General features: G+C 39.7%; 4 protein-coding genes across 4 annotated transcripts; all 4 read right to left on the reverse strand.

The window, feature by feature from the left end:
- Positions 1-12191: 12191 nt before the first annotated feature.
- On the reverse strand, positions 12192-12611 carry GCK72_021080 (uncharacterized protein; the record flags this gene model as incomplete). Its single annotated transcript, XM_003094195.2, has 1 exon — positions 12192-12611. One exon carries the CDS (start codon positions 12609-12611, stop codon positions 12192-12194), a length of 420 nt encoding a protein of 139 aa, XP_003094243.2.
- A 580-nt stretch (positions 12612-13191) lies between these two features.
- GCK72_021081 (uncharacterized protein) lies at positions 13192-15847 on the reverse strand (the record flags this gene model as incomplete). Its single annotated transcript, XM_053734005.1, has 3 exons — positions 13192-13360; positions 14812-15717; positions 15768-15847. 3 exons carry the CDS (start codon positions 15845-15847, stop codon positions 13192-13194), a joined length of 1155 nt encoding a protein of 384 aa, XP_053582918.1.
- Positions 15848-16208: 361 nt separating this feature from the next.
- Positions 16209-17238, reverse strand: GCK72_021082 (uncharacterized protein; the record flags this gene model as incomplete). Its single annotated transcript, XM_003094235.2, has 2 exons — positions 16209-17106; positions 17159-17238. 2 exons carry the CDS (start codon positions 17236-17238, stop codon positions 16209-16211), a joined length of 978 nt encoding a protein of 325 aa, XP_003094283.2.
- An 819-nt stretch (positions 17239-18057) lies between these two features.
- Positions 18058-19106, reverse strand: GCK72_021083 (uncharacterized protein; the record flags this gene model as incomplete). Its single annotated transcript, XM_003097974.2, has 2 exons — positions 18058-18973; positions 19027-19106. 2 exons carry the CDS (start codon positions 19104-19106, stop codon positions 18058-18060), a joined length of 996 nt encoding a protein of 331 aa, XP_003098022.2.
- Between the last annotated feature and the right edge of the window lie 285 nt (positions 19107-19391).

Genomic DNA, 19391 nt, shown 5'->3' on the forward strand with positions numbered 1-19391 from the left:
TGAAATTCAAGAACTCGGAAGAATTCGGTGTGGACGTGATTCGAATGAGAATTGGGCAGATTCTGGAGGCAAAATCTCGATTGGAGGCGAGCATGAAGTTGTTTGGAGGCGTTGGAGCAAAGAATAAAGTAAATATAAATATAGATGAATAGTTCCGAATAAATTATTTGTATTATTTTCCAGCTTCTTCTTCAACAAATCGAAAGAGAAATTCTGATTGCCCAATGTGAGCAACTCTTCCCGGAAGTTAGTGATCTATCGGTAGTTGTGTTGGCAAAGATGTCAGAAGTCTCTAAAAAACTAGAAGGTGTTCCACTATCAGCTGCTGTCAAAACAGCGATGAAACAATTGAAAGAGTCGACGACGACTTTTCGTGATATACCGAAACTCACCACTTCTTTGTTGAATCAATTCAGAAATAATTCAAATCTAGTCAGTGTGAAAGTGATTCGGGAGAGGCTTGAATCCACTCAAAAACTGAGAATCCGTTTGGAGAAAGCCATGGAGAGTGCTGAGGCGTTGGTGTGTTTCTTTTACGTTTAGCTGTGAAGTTTCATGATTTCGAATCATTCCGGATTTTGAAACTATGAAATTTCAAATGTTGGAAATTGTTCCGGAATATCTTACTATTAGCACGACACGCTTTTTACAACCGCGCTCTACCGAAACCCTAAAAAATTGTGTGCGAAATTGAGAGACTCAGAGAAAAAGCGACATGGGCATTTCGGTGGAGCGCAGTTTTTAGAACTATGCAGTCTTGTAATTCGCCAGTTTTGAAATGTATCGGTTCCGAAACTTCCGGATCCCAAAATTCTTTATTTTCAGATTTCCCAACATGAAAGAGCTCAACTAATTGCCCAATGTAGATGCTCTCTTATTACTATTCCAGAAGCCTTAAGTGCTGTCGAAATTATTGCTGTGGATGTATTTATCAATGGGAAGTCAACACGTATTATATCATGTTATCACGCCAATCATAGTTCTGATATCGGTCCAATCATTGAAGCGCTGGAGTTCTTATTGTCTACCCACAAACAGACTATTATTACTGGTGACTTTAATATGCCACACATAGATTGGTCGAGTATGACGGCTTCGGACAGCAAGTGTAATGAGTTTTTAAGCTTTGTACTTCGGAATGGATTATGTCAACACGTCCACTCTCCCACCCGCCTTAATCCAGACCATATACTTGACTTATTGCTGACAAATACTCCGAGTGTACGTGAAGTGGTGGTAGGGGAATTATTCAGCGATCACAAGTTGATAAGAGCAACCCTGAATTTATCGCTAAAGAAACTACCCAATCATAAAACCTTGCTTAATTTCCGGAAAGCGGATTATGATAGTATCAATTTTGTATTGAGCAATACGAACTGGAACTCTATATTTCGGGAACTATCGGTCGAGGAGATGTACAGTCAATTACTTGAGATCGCCACTAATCTTATCAATACTTATGTACCTACTGTCACCCGAAATTTCTTACTGAAGAAGTATCCTGCTGAAGTTAGACGGTTACAAAAGTTGAAGCTATATATATGGAGGAATGAGGGTAACACTGAACGTTACAAGGCCATTAGTGCTTTATTGAAAAAATCCCTCACTGATTATGATACATCGGAACTCGAGAAAAAGCTTACTACTGGTTCATCTAAAACCTTCTTCAGATTTATGAAAGACCACATGAAACCGTTTCATGAGGTCGGTATCATCAAGAACAATGGCGAAATTATCTGTGATGACATAACCAAAGCGGAGCTGTTTGCTGACAGGTTTTCGGAAGTGTTTACGCATGATGATGGCAATGTTCCATTCTTCAAACCAAGGTCCAACTCTATTATCGATGGCTACGAATTCGAACCGTATATAGTGGAAGCCGTGTTGGCAAAGCTCAAGCCCAGACATAATCGAACTCCGGACCAGATTCCTGCTATATTTCTGAAGAGAGTTGCCACCGCCATCGCGTTCCCACTCACTCTAATTTACAACAAATCACTGTCAACTGGCAACATACCTCATATCTGGAAAAAAGCCATTGTTGTACCGTTGCACAAAAAAGGTCTTAGATCAGACTGTAACAACTACAGGCCAATTGCACTTACGTCCAGTGTCTGTAAAACTATGGAAACCATTCTTAGAAGAGTTTTGGTCCAACACCTGAATGTCAACGGCCTATTGAATGGGAGTCAATACGGTTTTCGCGCTTACCGAAGTTGCGAATCTCAACTTATTCATTATCAAGGCTCTCTATTACAAGATCTGGAAAGGCACAAAGCCAACTTTGCCATCTATATAGACTTCAGTAAAGCGTTTGACAAAGTACCGCACAACAAATTATTGACCAAACTCGAAGGATATGGTGTTCAAGGAAACCTTCTTCGTTGGTTATCCACGTTTCTGACTAATCGTAATCAGGTAATTTCTCTAAATGGAATTTACTCGAAACCTATGGATGTTATTAGTGGAGTGCCACAAGGCTCTGTCCTTGGTCCTCTTCTCTTCCTCCTATACATCAACGATATTAGTGACAACGTGGAATCCAATATATTAATGTTCGCGGATGATCTAAAACTCTTCTCTCCGCATGCCAATTTATTGCAGAATGATTTAGCTATTATATCCGATTGGTGCTCCCAGTGGCAAATGACAGTCGCACCAAACAAATGTGAAGTTATTGCGTTCAGACACTCGACACGCAACCTTAAAAGCAAATCTTCCCCGGATTTCCATATTTCGGGTTTGAAACTCCCTTTTGTAAGGCATATTCGAGATCTGGGAATATTCTTTTCGGACGACCTTTCTTTCACACATCATGTCAACATTATTCTAAGGAGATCTCAATTCAGAGTGAATATGCTTTTCAATATTCTCAAGAATTCGACTATGGAAGTGTTTATTAGATGTTATATTATATATATTCGACCTATCTTGGAGTATGGATGTACCATTTTCTCGCCCTATCTCAAACTTCACATTCGGAAGATTGAATCTATTCAGAAGTCATTTGTTCATCGAATTTTCAAAAAATTTGGAATAGAATATACATCCTATTTCAACGCTCTGGATATATGTGGACTGGACTCTCTGGAGCTCAGAAGATTAGTTTTCGATTTGGTATTTATATATAAATCAATTATCAGCAGAGAGATCTATTGTGCAAATGCCTTATTTACATTTATTCCATCTGTTAAATCTCTAAGAAGACACCCATTTTATTTGCGTTGTAATATCAAAAATAGTAACAAATCCAGCTCCCAGTTCTTGTCCAACCGTACTTTAAACTGTTGGAATTCTCTACCCGTTTCTTCTTTCCCGGTTAAATCTTCCTCCCGTTCGTTTAAAACTAACTTGAAACATGTTGATTTGTCTAAGTATCTAACTCTTTCTCCCCTCAACTATTAATGTTTCTACTTGTCTCCCCCCTCCCTCTCTCGTTTTTGGCCTATTCACGAGGTAGCAAAAAAAGGGCAAAACTATTTTTCTCTTTTTTACTACTTCCAAAGGGAAAAATAGTTTTTTACCACCTAATTTTGCGTCCTCCAGAATCGGCCCATCAAATATTTATTTATCTTTTTGAATCCACTTCGGTTGTATCAGTGGCTCCTTGCCCTTCATATCGAATTAAAATAAATGTGAAAGCCTTTTCCTGGAAGCCGCCAAAGCAGCCACAAATTTCACAACAAAACTTTCGAAAGAGATTCCAACAATGGAGCGTCTGACACATTTGAATGGCGTCAAAGAGAAGCTTGATTTTTTTAAATTTTTGGAAAATCTGGGCACTGAATTACCCGAAAAGATGAGATCGTGGATTTTCCAATTCAAATATACAAACATGTTTGAAGTTGACGGGATTCGTGAGAAGCTCTCATGGGTTCAGCGGGTGAAAAGGGACTTCGAGAATGGCATGCAACTTTTTGAGCCGAGGAAGAATCCTCCTCAAGATTCTAAGGTAAATTTCATTTTACTTACTAGGGAAGGCCTCCGGGTGACCGTGGAGTTATGGAACGCGACCTATATCATTGAAAAGCTGAGAAAAGGCTGATTTCAAATATATATTCAGTTTTTGCCCGCGAGGCCTGGTATTCGAGAAAAACAAGGTAAAAGTTTGGAAAAAATGACAAATTATTGCCTTTCTGACACGCGAAAAATTTGTTGAAATTTTTTTTTGCAATTTTCCCGTGTTAAAAAGGCAATAATTTGTCATTTTTTCTCGAACTTTTACCTTGTTTTTCTCGAATACCAGGCATTGAGGGCAAAAACTAAATATATATTTGGAATCAGCGTGATTTCAGCTTTCCAATGATATAGGTCACGTCCCATAACTCCACGGTTACCTGGAGGCCTTCCCTAGTTAGATCCCTAGATCTTTAGATTTCTGAATTTTCAGTACCAGAAAATCCTAGTTTTTCCGATAATCATACAACCAGATTATTTGGTCTATCATACTTTTCATCAGGGTCTATCCAAACCGGATGGTCTGTAACTCGAAATCATCAATTTTTTAAAAAGATTTGAAGATCCTGAGAACCGTAGATTCCTAGATCTTCAGATTTTTGGATTCCGGTTCTTCCAGATCCTTTGATCTCTACATCCCATACTTGTCAAGGCCCTGGTTTAACATTTTACTTCAATTCTTTATGGAAAATGTGAACATTTTTTATGTTTTCTGAATTTCTTCTAATGCTAAATCATAGACAAAGATTTGACTTATTCGCAAAAAAAAATCAGCATTTTGAATTTTGAGATTTGACGCCAATTAGCCTGGCTTTCGGGACGGACCTTAATTTTGTTGGCAAGACCCGGCCCGGGCTTTGACAAACATGTTACATCCTGAAATTCTCAGATTTTCAGAATCTCTATTCCTTAGACCCCTAAAAACTTCAATCAGAACGTTCAATATTCTTGAAATATTGTAATTTTCCAGACTGAAAGAGATGAATTAATTGCACAAAGTGAGCAACTATTCTCTGAAATTACTCAAATAGCTACTGCTATTTCTCAAAAAATGTCCAAGACAATTCAACTAATAGAACTATTCTGGATGGCACTGGATAACAAGACCAAAACAGTACTGAAAGACAATGCGGTCGCAATGCGGGAAAAATTCGACAGTTTGCCGCCTGTTCTTGAATCGTTGCTGAAGGAATTCAAGAGTTCTGCTAAACATAGTTTGGGGGAGATGCGAGTGATATATCAGATGGCTTTGGAAATGAAAGTGGAAGCGAAGGGTCATCTGAAACAATTGGGAGATGAAGATCCGATCATTGATGTCAAACTGGTACCAGAAGTCTCAGAATCCGATGACGTTGCGAAGGAAATCGCTGAACGACTAAAGGTAAAAATTTTGATTGAAAATTTGACGGAATTTGTTTTTTTTTCAGGAGGCTGTTGCTCACAAGATTCTGAATCCACTTGCCACTTCTGAAACTCTTATTAGTCCAGAAGACAAGAAGGAATCTCAGAAGAAGATTCCGGACACACTTGATGCTTCTGAAGATATGTCTTCTAGTGCTGGAAAATCGGTAAGAATAGTATTTTTTGAAAAATTGAAAGGAATAAGGTTTATAGGATGTTGCTCACAAGATTCTGCACACACCTGTCGTTTCTGAAGAACCGGATGACGTCATCAAAACTCCAGATAACGAGAAAGACTCTGAAGCCATGGTAAGCTCTAGAGCTCCAAGAATTTCCAAAAAAAAATTGTTTTTTTCTAGAATCCCGCCACTGAAAAAGCCGAACTAGTTGCTCAATGCGAGCAATTATTCCCAGTAGTTGCACAAACGCTCATCAAACACACCGAAATCATGACAGAATACCTGAAAGAACTCAACGAGGCCCCACTAACAGATGAAGTGAAAAAGGAGATCAAAGATTGCAAGGAAGTGTTGCAATTGATTGATTGTGTGCCCGCGAATCTGCTGAAAGCACTGAAAAAAATGAGGGAAAACGATGAAGTTGAGGTTGAGAAGATTCGGGAGATGATGCTTCAGCTTCAGAATATCAGACGACGGATGGAGGCGGAGGTGAAACGTTTTGAAGGAATGGGTATCGATGTTGGAGAACAGGCGAATGGAAAAGAAACCACGGTAAGTTTTATATACTTTTCAGACACGGGCCGGCGCGTAACTTGCTTAAACCTGAGTTTTGTCAGCTGAAAAGTATACCAAAATGTAGATCTCAGTGAATTCTATGTCTCTATTATTATACGGAATGTGTGACTAGTTGTTAACGTACCGCGGGCCAGGCTAGAACGGCTTTATGGCCATTTTTGTGATTTTGGCATTTTTTCTCGGCTCGTGGGACATTCACAAATAGCCATCCGGCCCGTATTATATAACGCGTTCTCTGTAAGACTCGATCAATAGAGGTACTAGGGAAAGTTTGTTATATAAACATGCACTCTGGGTTTTTGGTAACACATGTGCACAATATTGGGTCCCAGCTTCATGCGTTGAACATGTCCTCATATACGTTCTTTGAAAGTTTCAAAGACGTATGTAGCTAACTTACACGCCCTACGCCTCTAGCTACAGTGACCATAATCGAGTCTTACGGAGAATGCGTTATATGGTTTATAGGATGATGCTGTCGCTTCTGAAGACCGGGATGACGTCACCAAGGCTCCAAATGGCAAGAAGGATTTAGAAGACGCTCTGAATGCTCCAGATGCCTCAAAAACTGACGTCTTCAGGAAAATTGGCAAAAAAATCGTGGCTACAGAACAAAAATCGGTAAAAATAGTTTTTTTTTTTGGAAAATTGGAAGGAATCAAGTTTATAGGATGTTGTTATCGCTTCTGAAGACCCGGATAACGTCACCAAGGCTCCAAATGGCAAGAAGGATTTAGAAGACACCCTCGATGCTCTAGATGTCTCGAAATCTTCTATTACGGTAACCTCGGAAACCCAACAATCGGTGAAATTTGTGTCTTTTTCAGGTTGGGGTTTCTGAAGACGTCGTCAAGACTCCAGATGACAAGAAAGATTCTAAAGTCCTGGTAAGCTCTGAACCTCCTTGAATTTCCACAGCTCACAATTTTTTCCAGTATCCTGCCACCGAAAAAGCCGAACTAGTTGCTCAATGCTCTCAATTATTCCCAGAAGTTGCACGATCGCTCCTCAAACTTACCGGAATCTTGACAGTATGTCACAAAAAACTCAACGACGCCCCACAAACAGATGCCGTGAAAACTGTCGCCAAGGATTGCAAGGATGTGTTGGCATCGATTGATGGTGTGCCCCGATCTCTGCTGAATGGATTGAATAGGATAAAGAGAGACGATACAGTTGAAGTTGAGCAGATTCGAGAGATGATGGTTACGGTTCAGAATATAAGACAAAAGACGGAAGTGGAGTTGAAACGTTTTGAAGGTCTCGGTATCTATGAGGATGTTGGAGAAGAGACAACGGTAAATTTTGAGAACACTTGTCAACCGGTTCGGAGTGTAATTTGCTTCAAACTGAGTTTCATAAGCTAAAAATATACAAAAATGTAGACTTCAACTAGATCTACGTCTGTGACCTATTACGGGCCCGGTGGTTAGTCGTTTATATACCGAAGCACGGAACCCTATCACTCCAAACTCTACTTTTAATGCGTCAGCGCGACCAGAAAACCGTTAGTAGTCAGAGACTGTGCTCATAGTCCGATAAAATGTTTTTTGAAAATGGGTTAACCAAAGAAATGCTTTTTGGAGAAATTTAGGGCAATTATCGACAAAATATATGCATTGAATCTAGTATAAAACGGCTGATTAAGCAATTTTTGTATACAGTATGAAAACTTTCTTGCTATGCGCCTTTAAGCTACAGTAAGAATTTGCACTGCGGAAGCGTCAGTAATCTTTTGGGTGTGCTGGAGGCGCAGGGTGCACTCTTATAGCAATAACATTTCGAAAATTTCTCATTTCTGATCTTTAAATTGTCTCCCTGAGTGCCGTGCGAGAGCCGAACTAGAAAAGATATTCTGACAATTTTTGCGTTTTTGGTACTTTCCATTTGGCCCTTAGTAAGTCACAGACGTAGAACTCGACGAGATCTACATTTTGGTATATTTTTCAGCGCATAAAACTCAGTTTGAATCAAGTTACGTGCCCATTTTGACCCGGTTTGCAAGAATGCTACATTCTCGAAAACTTCAACCTTGTCGTTTTTCAGAATTCTAATCCCGAAGAGAAGTCCGTTTTGATCGCTCTATGTGAACAACTCTTCTCGGAAACCGGCCAAGTGGCGTCTAAACTTTTGAGAAAAATGACAAAACGGATCAAGCAAATAGAAGATCTACCACAAAAAACTGATGCGTGTAAAGAAATGCTGGAGACGTGTCAGATGATTTCAAACTATTGCGAACCGATCCCTGAGGTCACAATGAATGAGTTGATGTATCTTCAAGAGTATTCGGATTACGTTGGAGTGGAAGAGATTCGAGACACGATGGGAAAGGTTGAAAATATGAAACGCATGCTGGAGAACAAGCTGAAACAGTGTGAGGATGATTCGGAGGATTCTGAAGACGTCACGAAGGCTCCAGACAACAAGAAAAGAACTACGGTGATTCTAAACTATGAAAAATCTCTCTTGATCGCTGAATGTAAACAACTCTTCCCGGAAGTCATCCAAATGGCGTCTACACTTGTTAGCAAACTGTCAAAATTGATCAAACAGTCAGAAGGTCTAGAACCAAAAACTAAAGTACAAAAAAATGCTCTGGAAAACTGTCTAATCGTGGTAAACAGGTGCGAACCGGTACCCGAGTCCATGATGAATGAGTTGACGCATATTCTCAAGAATTCAAACGAAATAAGATTGGAAGAGATTCAAGAAAGATTGGAAAGGGCTCAGGAGAATAAACTTCAACTCGAGGAGTGGCTGAGCACTTTAGAAAATCCCAAACCCTCGGATTGTATCGATATTGCAGATGTGGTTGATACTGTGGTAAGTCTTACGAGCCAGTTTGGAGTTATGTGACGTGACAGATATGAGTAGAAAACTGAGAAAACGCTGATTTCAAATATATATATATATATATATATATATATATATTCAGTTTTCGCAGACGAGGTCTGGTATTTGAGAAAAACCGAAGTCAAAGTTCTGAAAAATGTCAATTTATTAGCTTTCAATTTTCAAATCTATGTGACTTTCTTGAGTTATAACCAAATTTTCGGATTTTCGGACATTCAGACATCAGGACACACCGTCAGACAGATATACCCAACATTTGTGTTTTTGCTGCAGCCTTAGGTTCAAAAGTCTTTTTTTTTTCCAAAATTTTTTTTTGATTAAATAACAATTTTGCTTTTTTTTTTTTGAAAACTCAACCAAAGCTCAAGGTATTAAAACAATTTTGAAGGTCTTGACTTAGTTTTTCATATAAACTACGTTTTAGTGTGCTTGAAACCTTTTTCTCAACTTTCCCAAACTTTGACCTTGTTTCTCTCGAATACGAGACCTCGCGGGCAAAAACTGAATATATATTCGAAATCAGCGTTTTCTCAGTATTAAAATGATACAGGTCATGTCCCATATCCTCCCTAGTTAGACTCAAAAACGTACTAGTTTCCCCATTAACATTCTTCAGAGTCTCCAGAAAGACAAACAGGAGCTCATAGCTGAGTATGAGCAATTGGCGAAAGAAATCAGCCAGATCGCCATGCATTTCTCAACAAAACTGTCAGAAACTGCGGAAGCATCAACACGAGTTTCAAAGCCTGAGGAGCTTCCGAAAGACTTCCGAGAGGATTTTGAACAAGTTGCGGAGACTTACAAGGGATACTCGACACAGTTTGAGAATGCTATCGGGCAGTGCAAGAAATTGGGGAAAGGGGAGATTGTGAAGCAGATTCTGAAGATGCAGAAGTATAAGGTGCAGTTGGAGATGGAGGTGCAGACGATTGCTGAGCAACTATGGAAGAAGGATTCTCAAAATGCCAACGATGCTCCAGATGTGAAAACGATGGCTGTTACGGTGGGCTCGGAAACCCAACAATTAGTAAAATGGCTGTTTTTTTTCAGGATGGTGTTTCTGAAGTCATCAAGACTTCAGATGACAAGAAAGATTATGAAGCCATGGTAAGCTCTAGAGCTCCTAAAATTTTCGAGTTATACAATTATTTTCTAGAATCCCGCCGCCGGAAAGGCCGAACTAGTTGCTCACAGCGAGAAATTTATCCCAGAAGTTGTACAATCCGTCATCAAATTCCTCGGATTCTTGACAAAATATATCGAAAGACTCGAAGACGCCTCACAAACAGATGCCGTGAAAGCTGATCTCAAGGATTGCAAGTATGTGTTGAAACCGATTGAGGGTTTACCCGCAAAACTGCTGAATGTCTTGAGAAGAATAAAGGGAGACGATACATTTGACGTTGAGGAGATTCGTGAGACGATGGTTAAGGTTCATGCTATCAGACGTGAGATGGAAACGGGGATGAAACGTTTCGAAGGAATGGATATGGATGTTGGAGAGCAGGCGAATGGAAAAGAAACTACGGTAAAATTTGAGCATAATTGTTAGACACGGCCGGCGCGTAACTCACTTAACCAAAAATCGGTAAAATTTGTGTGTTTTTTTCAGGATGGTGTTTCTGAAGACGTCATCAAGACTCCAGATGACAAGAAAGATTCTGAAGATGTCGGCAAGGCTCTAGAAGATAACAAGGATTTAGAAATTGTTTCAGAAGGAGCTTCGAAAAATGAAGAACCCGACGTTTTCCAGACAATTGGAAAGAAGATGTTTGGATCAATCCCTGAAGCGAATGCTCTGATAGACCCACGTTCTCGAAAAGCGGTAAGTAACACAAAAACCTAATCAATATTTCTGATCTACTATTTTTGTTTCCAGCGTTCCATCAACCCGGATGATTATGACTACGTGGGATCCATGTATCCAGATGACTTCACACACTACCTTGAGCACCGAAGAAAGTTTGAGAACAGGGATTTCGATTTCGACTGCAGTTGTGCTCGTCTACAGTTTCTCGCGGTCTTCTTCTTTGTCCTTTTTTCGATTCTTTTTGTGGTTCTTTGGATTGAGACATTCGTTTATTAATCATTTTTAATTGAAAATTATGGACCCTTATTACTCGGTATTTTTTGAATATGAATAAAATAAGAATATAGAATAAAGTGTTTGATATGTTTGGTGTCTTGATACAAAGGTCTGGAGGGATTTTTAAGAGAATTGAGTTAAAAATCCCAAAAAAAGTAAAAGAAGAGTAGTTTTTGGTGAGGAAATCTATAAAATCGACAAACATTTGAATTCTCCGGCATTTATCACCACAGAATCCAATTTTTTGAGCTCAAAATTTGAAAATATCGTGAAATTCGGTGTAAGGTGGATGAAGACTCTGTATATCCTCACCAGAGTTGCGCGGAAGTGATTTTTTTCTAAAACGGAAGTCGGAAGTCGGAAGTAAAATTTTGAGAACGGAAGTTGGAAGTCGGAAGTAAGAATTCCGCGCAACTATCAAAAATACAGTAACCCAAAAATTCGATAACTGAGTGGAAAAGCGGGCGGGGGTAATTCTTAGTGGGGAATTCGATTTTGAACTTATTTTTATAGTATTGCTGCGAAATCGGACCATCTGAATGATTTGGACACTATTTTTTCATGGCTGGGGGTCTTAGGCCCGGATATTTGGCGCCAAAATTTAAAATTTTGAATTTTTCCGCAAAAAAGTCAAATTTTCGGTCATGACTCAGAATTGAAAGGAATTCTGGAAATTCATCACAAATGATCACGTTCGAAGAAAAATTTTTAAAAGGTTGAACAATTTTTTAGACTGCTCTATTTCAATGATAGTTTATTCAGTAATATAACAATGGAATTGGGGAACGGACGTCAATTAGGTCAATTAGTCAATTACGACAATTAGGGATGGTGGAAGTTAAGTATAAAAGGAATAAGAAGAATGGGTTCTGCCATGTCGGAGAGATAGGGGCGGAGTTTGAGGGTTAAAGAAAAAAAATGGTAATGTTATAGTAAGAAACAGACCACAAGGGCAAAAAGTCAACAAATGAAGGATGACGTATAAAAAAAGGAGAATTTGAGTTTGAATTATAAGAATAGGAAAATGTATAGGAAAAGGAGTAATTAAATAAATATTAAAGACAATAATAATAGGTTGATTTGGTACTCGAATCGAGTACATGTCCCATAGAAAAAGAGGACCTGGGAAGGAAAAAAGTTCACATCCAAACATAAAACTCTACAACTGTTGTTCCAGCCAGCGCTTCAACTTTCAACGTTGCTCGTGTCCCATCCGATCTTATCACATCCAACCCTCCAGTCACAACTTTTTCTTTGCACCGAGCATTCTCATAGACTCGGAATGTTCTCGTTGTAGTTTGTGGCATCTTGATAGCATTGAGTCCCTTCAGAAGGACATCTGTACTCACCTCTTCTAGAGTCATGAATTTCAGATGTTCCAGTCGGGGACTCGACTTATTTATCTTCCACAACTTGAAAAAGCGGTTGAGAGTTTTCACATCGACCATGGTATCATGGAGATGTAGATGTACAGCATTGCAAATGAGAAGGTCATCTAGACATAATCGAAAACGGGTTGGGTCCCGGGCAGTCATGACATTGATTGTGATGCTATTCATGTTCAACATAAGAACTTTTTGAAATTGTTCGATGTTTTCAAACTGGTTTTTAAACATTTAAACATTTGAGATCAATTTTGAGAGCATTTCCAACATTTTGTGAACAAAAACTTCGTTACAGTCACGCGAGATATAGATTTGTTCGATGTTTGGAAGTGTCGCAAGAATCGGAAGTGCATCGAATGATTCTGTTACCGAGAACTGCACTTCTTGGATTGATTCACAATTGGCTACATCCAGAATCCGATGAATGCATTCAGCCGTCGAAAGCCCCAACACAGGTGAGTCGCGAACGACCCGTTACGGATGCACCGCAAGTCGCGCGCGGTCCGCATAGGAATCATATGTGGGTCCGTATGCGATCAGTAACGGATCGGTTCGCGAACGGATTGAATGTAACGGCGAGCGCTTCCTTCCTTCTATTTTTGTTCTCATTTACTACAAAACCCCGATTTTTCCAGTCAAACCATACAAAATGGATATTTTATTTTGTTTATTCTGAAAAAGATAACATTTAATACATAAATACATAATACATAAATAAATACATAAAAATCACATAAAATTGGGATAATTAGGTTCACAAAAATAGGTTCGAATCTGGGACGGAGACGGCGGATGACTTCTGATTTGACCGTTCTTGTAACCCTGAAATCGGAATATTGAGAGTACGGTACAATTTTGCAGCTCCTATTACCGCATTGTTCCATTTGAACTCTGCACCATTTCCCTTGTTAACTGGCGAATTTCTGAAAAAAATTTATTAAAATATTATTTTGTATTGGCGATACTTACTTCCATTGTTAGTCGTTTATCCATTTTATGCAGCTGGCGGAGGCCCGAACGTCCATCTTTTCCTTCTGTCGCCGTTAATCATTTTCTGAAAAGTAATAAATTTAGGATAATTCCATGGAAAGTCAAATGTATCGACGGCTTCCGATGCAATCCTCATGCGAGTAAAATTTTTAAAAGCAATATTTTGAACGATCGCGAATGAAAAAATCACAAAATTAGAAAACAAACAAGAAAAATAAATAATTCAGCAAGAAAAAATTAGATGGACGAGGGTGCAGTCTTTAGTCCCTCAGACCTCAGCCATCGGTAACGGATCCGTACGCGAATCCGTATACCATCCGCGCGCGAGTCAATTGCTTTTCCACGCTAAAGTGCAGAGCCGTATTCTATCCGTTCGCGATTTTTGGAAACGGACCGTACGCGACTGGCCAGTCGTGAAAATAGCCATAACGGATCAGTTACGGACCAGAAACCTGGTCCATCCGCATACGGTTGAAGCGCACTTTACCTGTGAAGGTGCGCCATACAGCTGTCTTGTTGTCAACCAAAACTCCCATAAAATCTGTGTGATTTTCAGCACAGAGAAGTAAAAATAGTGTTTTACCATCTCTCAGGACTATATCAATATCAAGGGTGTGGTTTTTAGCCACAATATTGATAGAAGTTGCTGTTAGACAAGAAGTTTTTGACAAGAGTCTTGCTCGATTAGAAAGGAGAGAGAACGCGATTCTGGAAAAAAATTAGTTACTTGCGAATATTAGATGGAAAACAAACTTACAGATCAATAGGTTCCATTTGTTGGAGAACAGAAATCAGTGCAAGCCTTGGAAGGCGTAAGAGAGGAAACAAAGTCGTCATCTCGGTAGGGGGAGAGAGGGCATGAATGAGGTGAGGAATCAATGTCTATCGGCTATAGACCGTAACGCACGACCGCGACGCGAGTAAAGTGCCCTCAGGGAAGACAAACATCTTTAGGAAGATCACCTGCACATCTAACTCTTGTCGTGAAAAGGTGGAACCCGTATGTTTGCAGACTCGAGAAAAAGGGGAGTCGATGAACGATGCGCGCGACAGTTTCCTGAAGATCTCTAGGCCACTCTCATTTCAGAAAACTAAAAAATTGACATGCTTCCGGAACTGCTGCATGAGTCCTGGGTTTGGTAGTGTTCATATGTCCAAAGAAGTTTTTACAGTGGTTTCGACATTAGTCAGAGTTCTCATGATACGCAAAAGGTCTGGTTAGAGAAACTTCATTCCATCGAAAAAAAAATGAAAGAGATAATTAAGAGAAACAAAATTTAAAATAAATAAAAATTCTTCACTTTATCATAACAAAAAAATTATATATTCGGAATTGAAAATTGTACGTCATAAGAAAAGGATAAAGATTTGAATCAGTCATTACATTTCAAACAAAGCACGGTCAACATAAAAATCGAAAGACTTCTCGCCATAAAAAGTTCCAAATCGAATTGTGGCTTTCTTCCCATCTGTTCTTTCGATATCATATCCTCCACAATACGATATTGATAAAACGCCCAGTTGTTTTGAATGAGAGAACGTTCTCTCTCGGTCTCCTAGAAATGGAAAATCATTCAGTACTTCCAAAAGGCGCGTTTCATTGACATCTTCATTTACGAGCAATGACAGATGCTCAAGTCGAGAGTTGTGTTTGCTGTGAAACCAATTTGTAAGAAATTGGCAGATATCTGTGGCACTAAACAAAACTTGTCTTAATTCCACCTTGAGTGCGTTTGTGACCAGAAAGTCATCAAGAGTGAACGTCGAGAACTGACTTTGAATATACAACTCGTTCAAATTACTCTTTAGGAAGGTCTGAAACTCTTCTCTGCTCTCAAATGGAATCCGGTACAATGAAATCTCCGTGGTAACTGGCAAGATGATTTCCAGAGCTTTCTTTGCAAAACTATCGGAACAGGTATCCACGATGACTAATTTCTGGAGTTTTGACAGTTGAGCGAGAGTATCGCACACTTCTAGTTGAAGAGGTCCTCTGAGAATCACATATTCAAGCGATTCACAACTAGTAACCTCAAGAATTCGCTCCACCAATTTCGCGACAGTGATCGACCCCTTTTCCCATGAAATCATTCCGTTTCGAAGCATCACGTTGACCTCATCCGGAAGTATCTCCGTGTACAAATGGAGCCCCACTGACATATCATTTTTCAATGCTACTGTGATACGAGGATAATCACTCCTAACAAACGCACTGATGGAATTGATAGATATTTTGCGAAGACTTTTCGACAGTTTATTGGTCCTTTCGGAGAGAAGCGAGAATGAAATTCTGAAATGATTGAAAATGAGGGATAAAACATAAGAAAGAGGAAAACTTACATATCAAGTGGATCCATGTAGTTGAAAACTGGAATAAGGGCAAGTCTAGGGAGACGTAAGAGAGGGAGCGGAGTCGTCATCTCGATAGGGAAGAGAGGGTACAAATGAGATGAAGAATCAATATTTGAGTCGATCGGGAGAGACCGCAACGCACGACCGCGACGCGACTGGAGTGTGCTCTGGGAAGACAAACACTCTTAGAAAGACGACCTGCACATCTAACTCTTGTCGTGAAAAGGTAGATCCCGTATGTAGTGTTCATATGTCCAAAAAAGTTCTTAAAGCGGTTCGGGCATTTGCCAGAGTTCTCATGATACGCAAAAAGTCTGGTTAGAGAAACTTTATTCCATCGAAAAAAAATGAAAAAGATAATTAAGAGAAACACAATTTGATATCAATGATGTGATTTAGAATAACAATTTTAGAATAAAAGAAACGAAATCACGGCCAAATGTAGAAGTCGGTGAACATCATGTCAAACTTGTTTTCAAATGTGATTGTGGCTTTCTTCCCATCTGCTCTTTCGATATCATATCCACCAGAAAACGTTTTCAAAGAAGTGTCTAGCTGTTTTGAATAACGGAACGTTCTTTCTTGATCTCTTGGAAAAGCGTTCAGTATTTCCGGAAGGCACGTTTCATCGAAACTTTCAAATATGCGAAATTTCAGATGTTCTAGTCGAGAGTTGTGTTTACTGTGAAACCAATTTGTAAGAAATTGGTTCAAATCTCTAAGTCTCAATGTGACTCTTAACAATTCCACCTTGAGTGCATTTGTGACTAGAAGGTCATCAAGAGTGAATCTCGAGAACTGGTGAGTGTTAATGAACAAATAGTTCAAATTAGTCTTCAGAAATGTCTGAAACTCTGTCCTGTTCTCATATGGAATTTTGAACAATTCAACTTTCGCAGTAACTGGCGAGAGGATTTCCAGAGTTTTCTTTGCTAATCTGTCACCACAGCTCTCTTCAATCAATAAACTTGGAAGCTGAGTCAAAATAGCAAAAGCATCGCATACATCAAACTGTGGAGTTCCTTCGACACTAATTTTCGTCAGCGATTCATAGTTCGTCACATCTAGAACCCGCTCCAACCATTGAGATGCTGACAACCCGGTGTTTTCGTTAGTAAAAGCTCTGTTTCGAAGCCTCGCATCGGCCAAATCCGGTGCGTTCTCTTTGTAGAAATATAGGCTCAGTTCCACGTTGTACCACGTTGCAAAACAAAGACTAATGTCAAGGTGATCGCTATTTACTTTTAGATAAATGTAACGAGGAGATATTTTGCGAAGGCTTTTTGAGAGGTTATTGGCTCTTTTGGAAAGAAGCGAGACGGCAATTCTGGAATGATTGAATATGAAGATGAGAACGAAAAAGTAAGAGCAAAAATTACATTTCAATAGGTTCCATTTCTTGAAAAACTTGAATCAGTGCAAGCCATGGAAGGCGTAAGAGAGGAAACGGAGTCGTCATCCTGGTAGAGGAGAGAGGGTACAAATAAATGAGGAAATCAATGGTGTCGAGGGGAGACCGCACCGCTCCGCGCGACCGCGACGCAGCAAAAGTGTGCTTTGGGATGACAAACATCTTTAGGGAGACCACCTGCACATCTAACTCTCTTCGCAACTAGTGTCTTCACTAATCTCCCTGGAGACGTTTGTCTTCCCATCGGACACTCCAGCCGCAGGAATGGCCCAAGCATCGATTGTTGAATGACAGACCGCACCGCTTGCGCAGTTGAAGTACGCTCTAGGGAATTCAAACATTTCATTGGAAAGACCAAGTACAATGACAGAGAAATAACGTAGTTCCGCCTACGAATACTTTTATTGGTGTCAAAATATTATAGTTTTGTTTCGACATGTACAACACATCGAACTTCTGTTTACTCCATTCCGCTATTGATACGTTTCTTTTATCAGACCTGCCCTTTGATGCAATCAACATTTAAAGCTGAGCCAGATATGCAAATGCGGTAGGGTTATTTTCAATTAGTTTCTCATATATAGCTTCAAAACGACCTAAATACGTTTTTTGCAGCCGGGCTTTCCCCGGTTCTTGCCGAGTCGGGCTTTGGAAAGTATGGTACAATGACGATTCCTCCTTTTTAGTCTGATCTGATTTGTGCCAGTTCTAATACGGTTCTCATAAAGGGTGGCACCGATGGAAACTTGTCTGGATTAACCCAATTCTGCAGAGAGGCGATATACCGCTGGATATATGTATGAATTTTATTATTTAAAAAAATGTCCCGTAGAAAAAGGGTACCCGGGAAAGAGATAAAAAACAAAATCAAATCCAAACATAAAACTCTACAACTGTTATTCCGGTCATATCTCTAACTTCCAATGTTGCTCGTGTCCCATCCAATCGCATCACATCCAATCCTCCAGTCACAACCTTCTCTCGGCACCGAGAATCCTCATAGACTCGGAACGTTCTCGTTGTAGTGGGTGGCATCTCGATAACATTGAGTCCCTTCAGAAGGACATCTGTACTCACCTCTTCTAAAGTCAGGAATTTCAGATGTTCCAGTCGGGGATTAGACTTGTTTCTCTTCCACAACTTGAAAAAGCGGTTGAGATCTTTCACACTGATCATGACACCAAAGAGATCTAGATGCACAGCATTGCAAACGAGAAGGTCATCTAGAGATAGTCGCAAACGGGTTGGGTCCCGGGGAGTCATCAACTTGATTGTGATGCTATTCATGTTCAGCATGAGAACCTTTTGAAATTGTTCGAGGTTTTCAAGCTGGTTTTGAAACATTTCAACATTTGAGATCAATTTTGAGAGCATTTCAAACATTTTGTGAACGAAAACTTCGTTACAGTCACGCGAGATAAATATTTGTTCGATGTTTGGAAGTGTCGCAAGAATCGGAAGTGCATCGAATGATTCTGTTCCGCAGAACTTCAATTCTTGGATTGATGCACAGTTGGTAACATTCATAATCCGTTGAATGCATTCAGCCCTCGAAAGCCCTAAATTGCGCCATTTAACTATCTTGTTGTCGACCGAAACTCGTATAAAATCCGAAAGATTTTCAGGGATGAGATGTAAAAATAGCTGTAGTCTTTTGTCATCTCCCAGGACTATGTCAAAAACGAGAAAGTGATTGACAGCCATTATATCGATAGAAGTTACTGATAGACCACGAGTTTTTGACATGAATCTTGCTCGATTAGAGAGGAAAGAGAACGCGATTCTGAAAAAAAAGTTTTTTAGTAAACGCGAAAATTACGTTGAAAACGAACTTACACATCAATAGGCTCCATTTGTTGAAAAACAGGAATCAGTGAAAGGCTTGGAAGGCGTAAGAGAGGGAACGGAGTCGTCATCTCGGTAGGGGAGAGAGGGTATAAATAAGTGAAGAATCCATGAATGATGGTGTCGGGGGAGACCGCATCGCACGACCGCTACGCGAATTGCCTGCTGGGAAGAAAACCATCTATAGGGAGACCACCTGCACATCTAATTATCTTTGTGAGAAGGTGAAACCCGCATGTTTGCTGGCTCGAAAATAGACAACCTGAAGATCTCTAGACCACTCCCATTTCAGAAAACTCAAAAATTAATTTAAAGTGTTTGCTGCACGGTTAAAGTCCATTGTTTAGTAGAATTCG

The sequence above is a fragment of the Caenorhabditis remanei genome, chromosome V, assembly GCF_010183535.1.
Source record: "Caenorhabditis remanei strain PX506 chromosome V, whole genome shotgun sequence".
Lineage (NCBI taxonomy): Eukaryota > Metazoa > Nematoda > Chromadorea > Rhabditida > Rhabditidae > Caenorhabditis > Caenorhabditis remanei.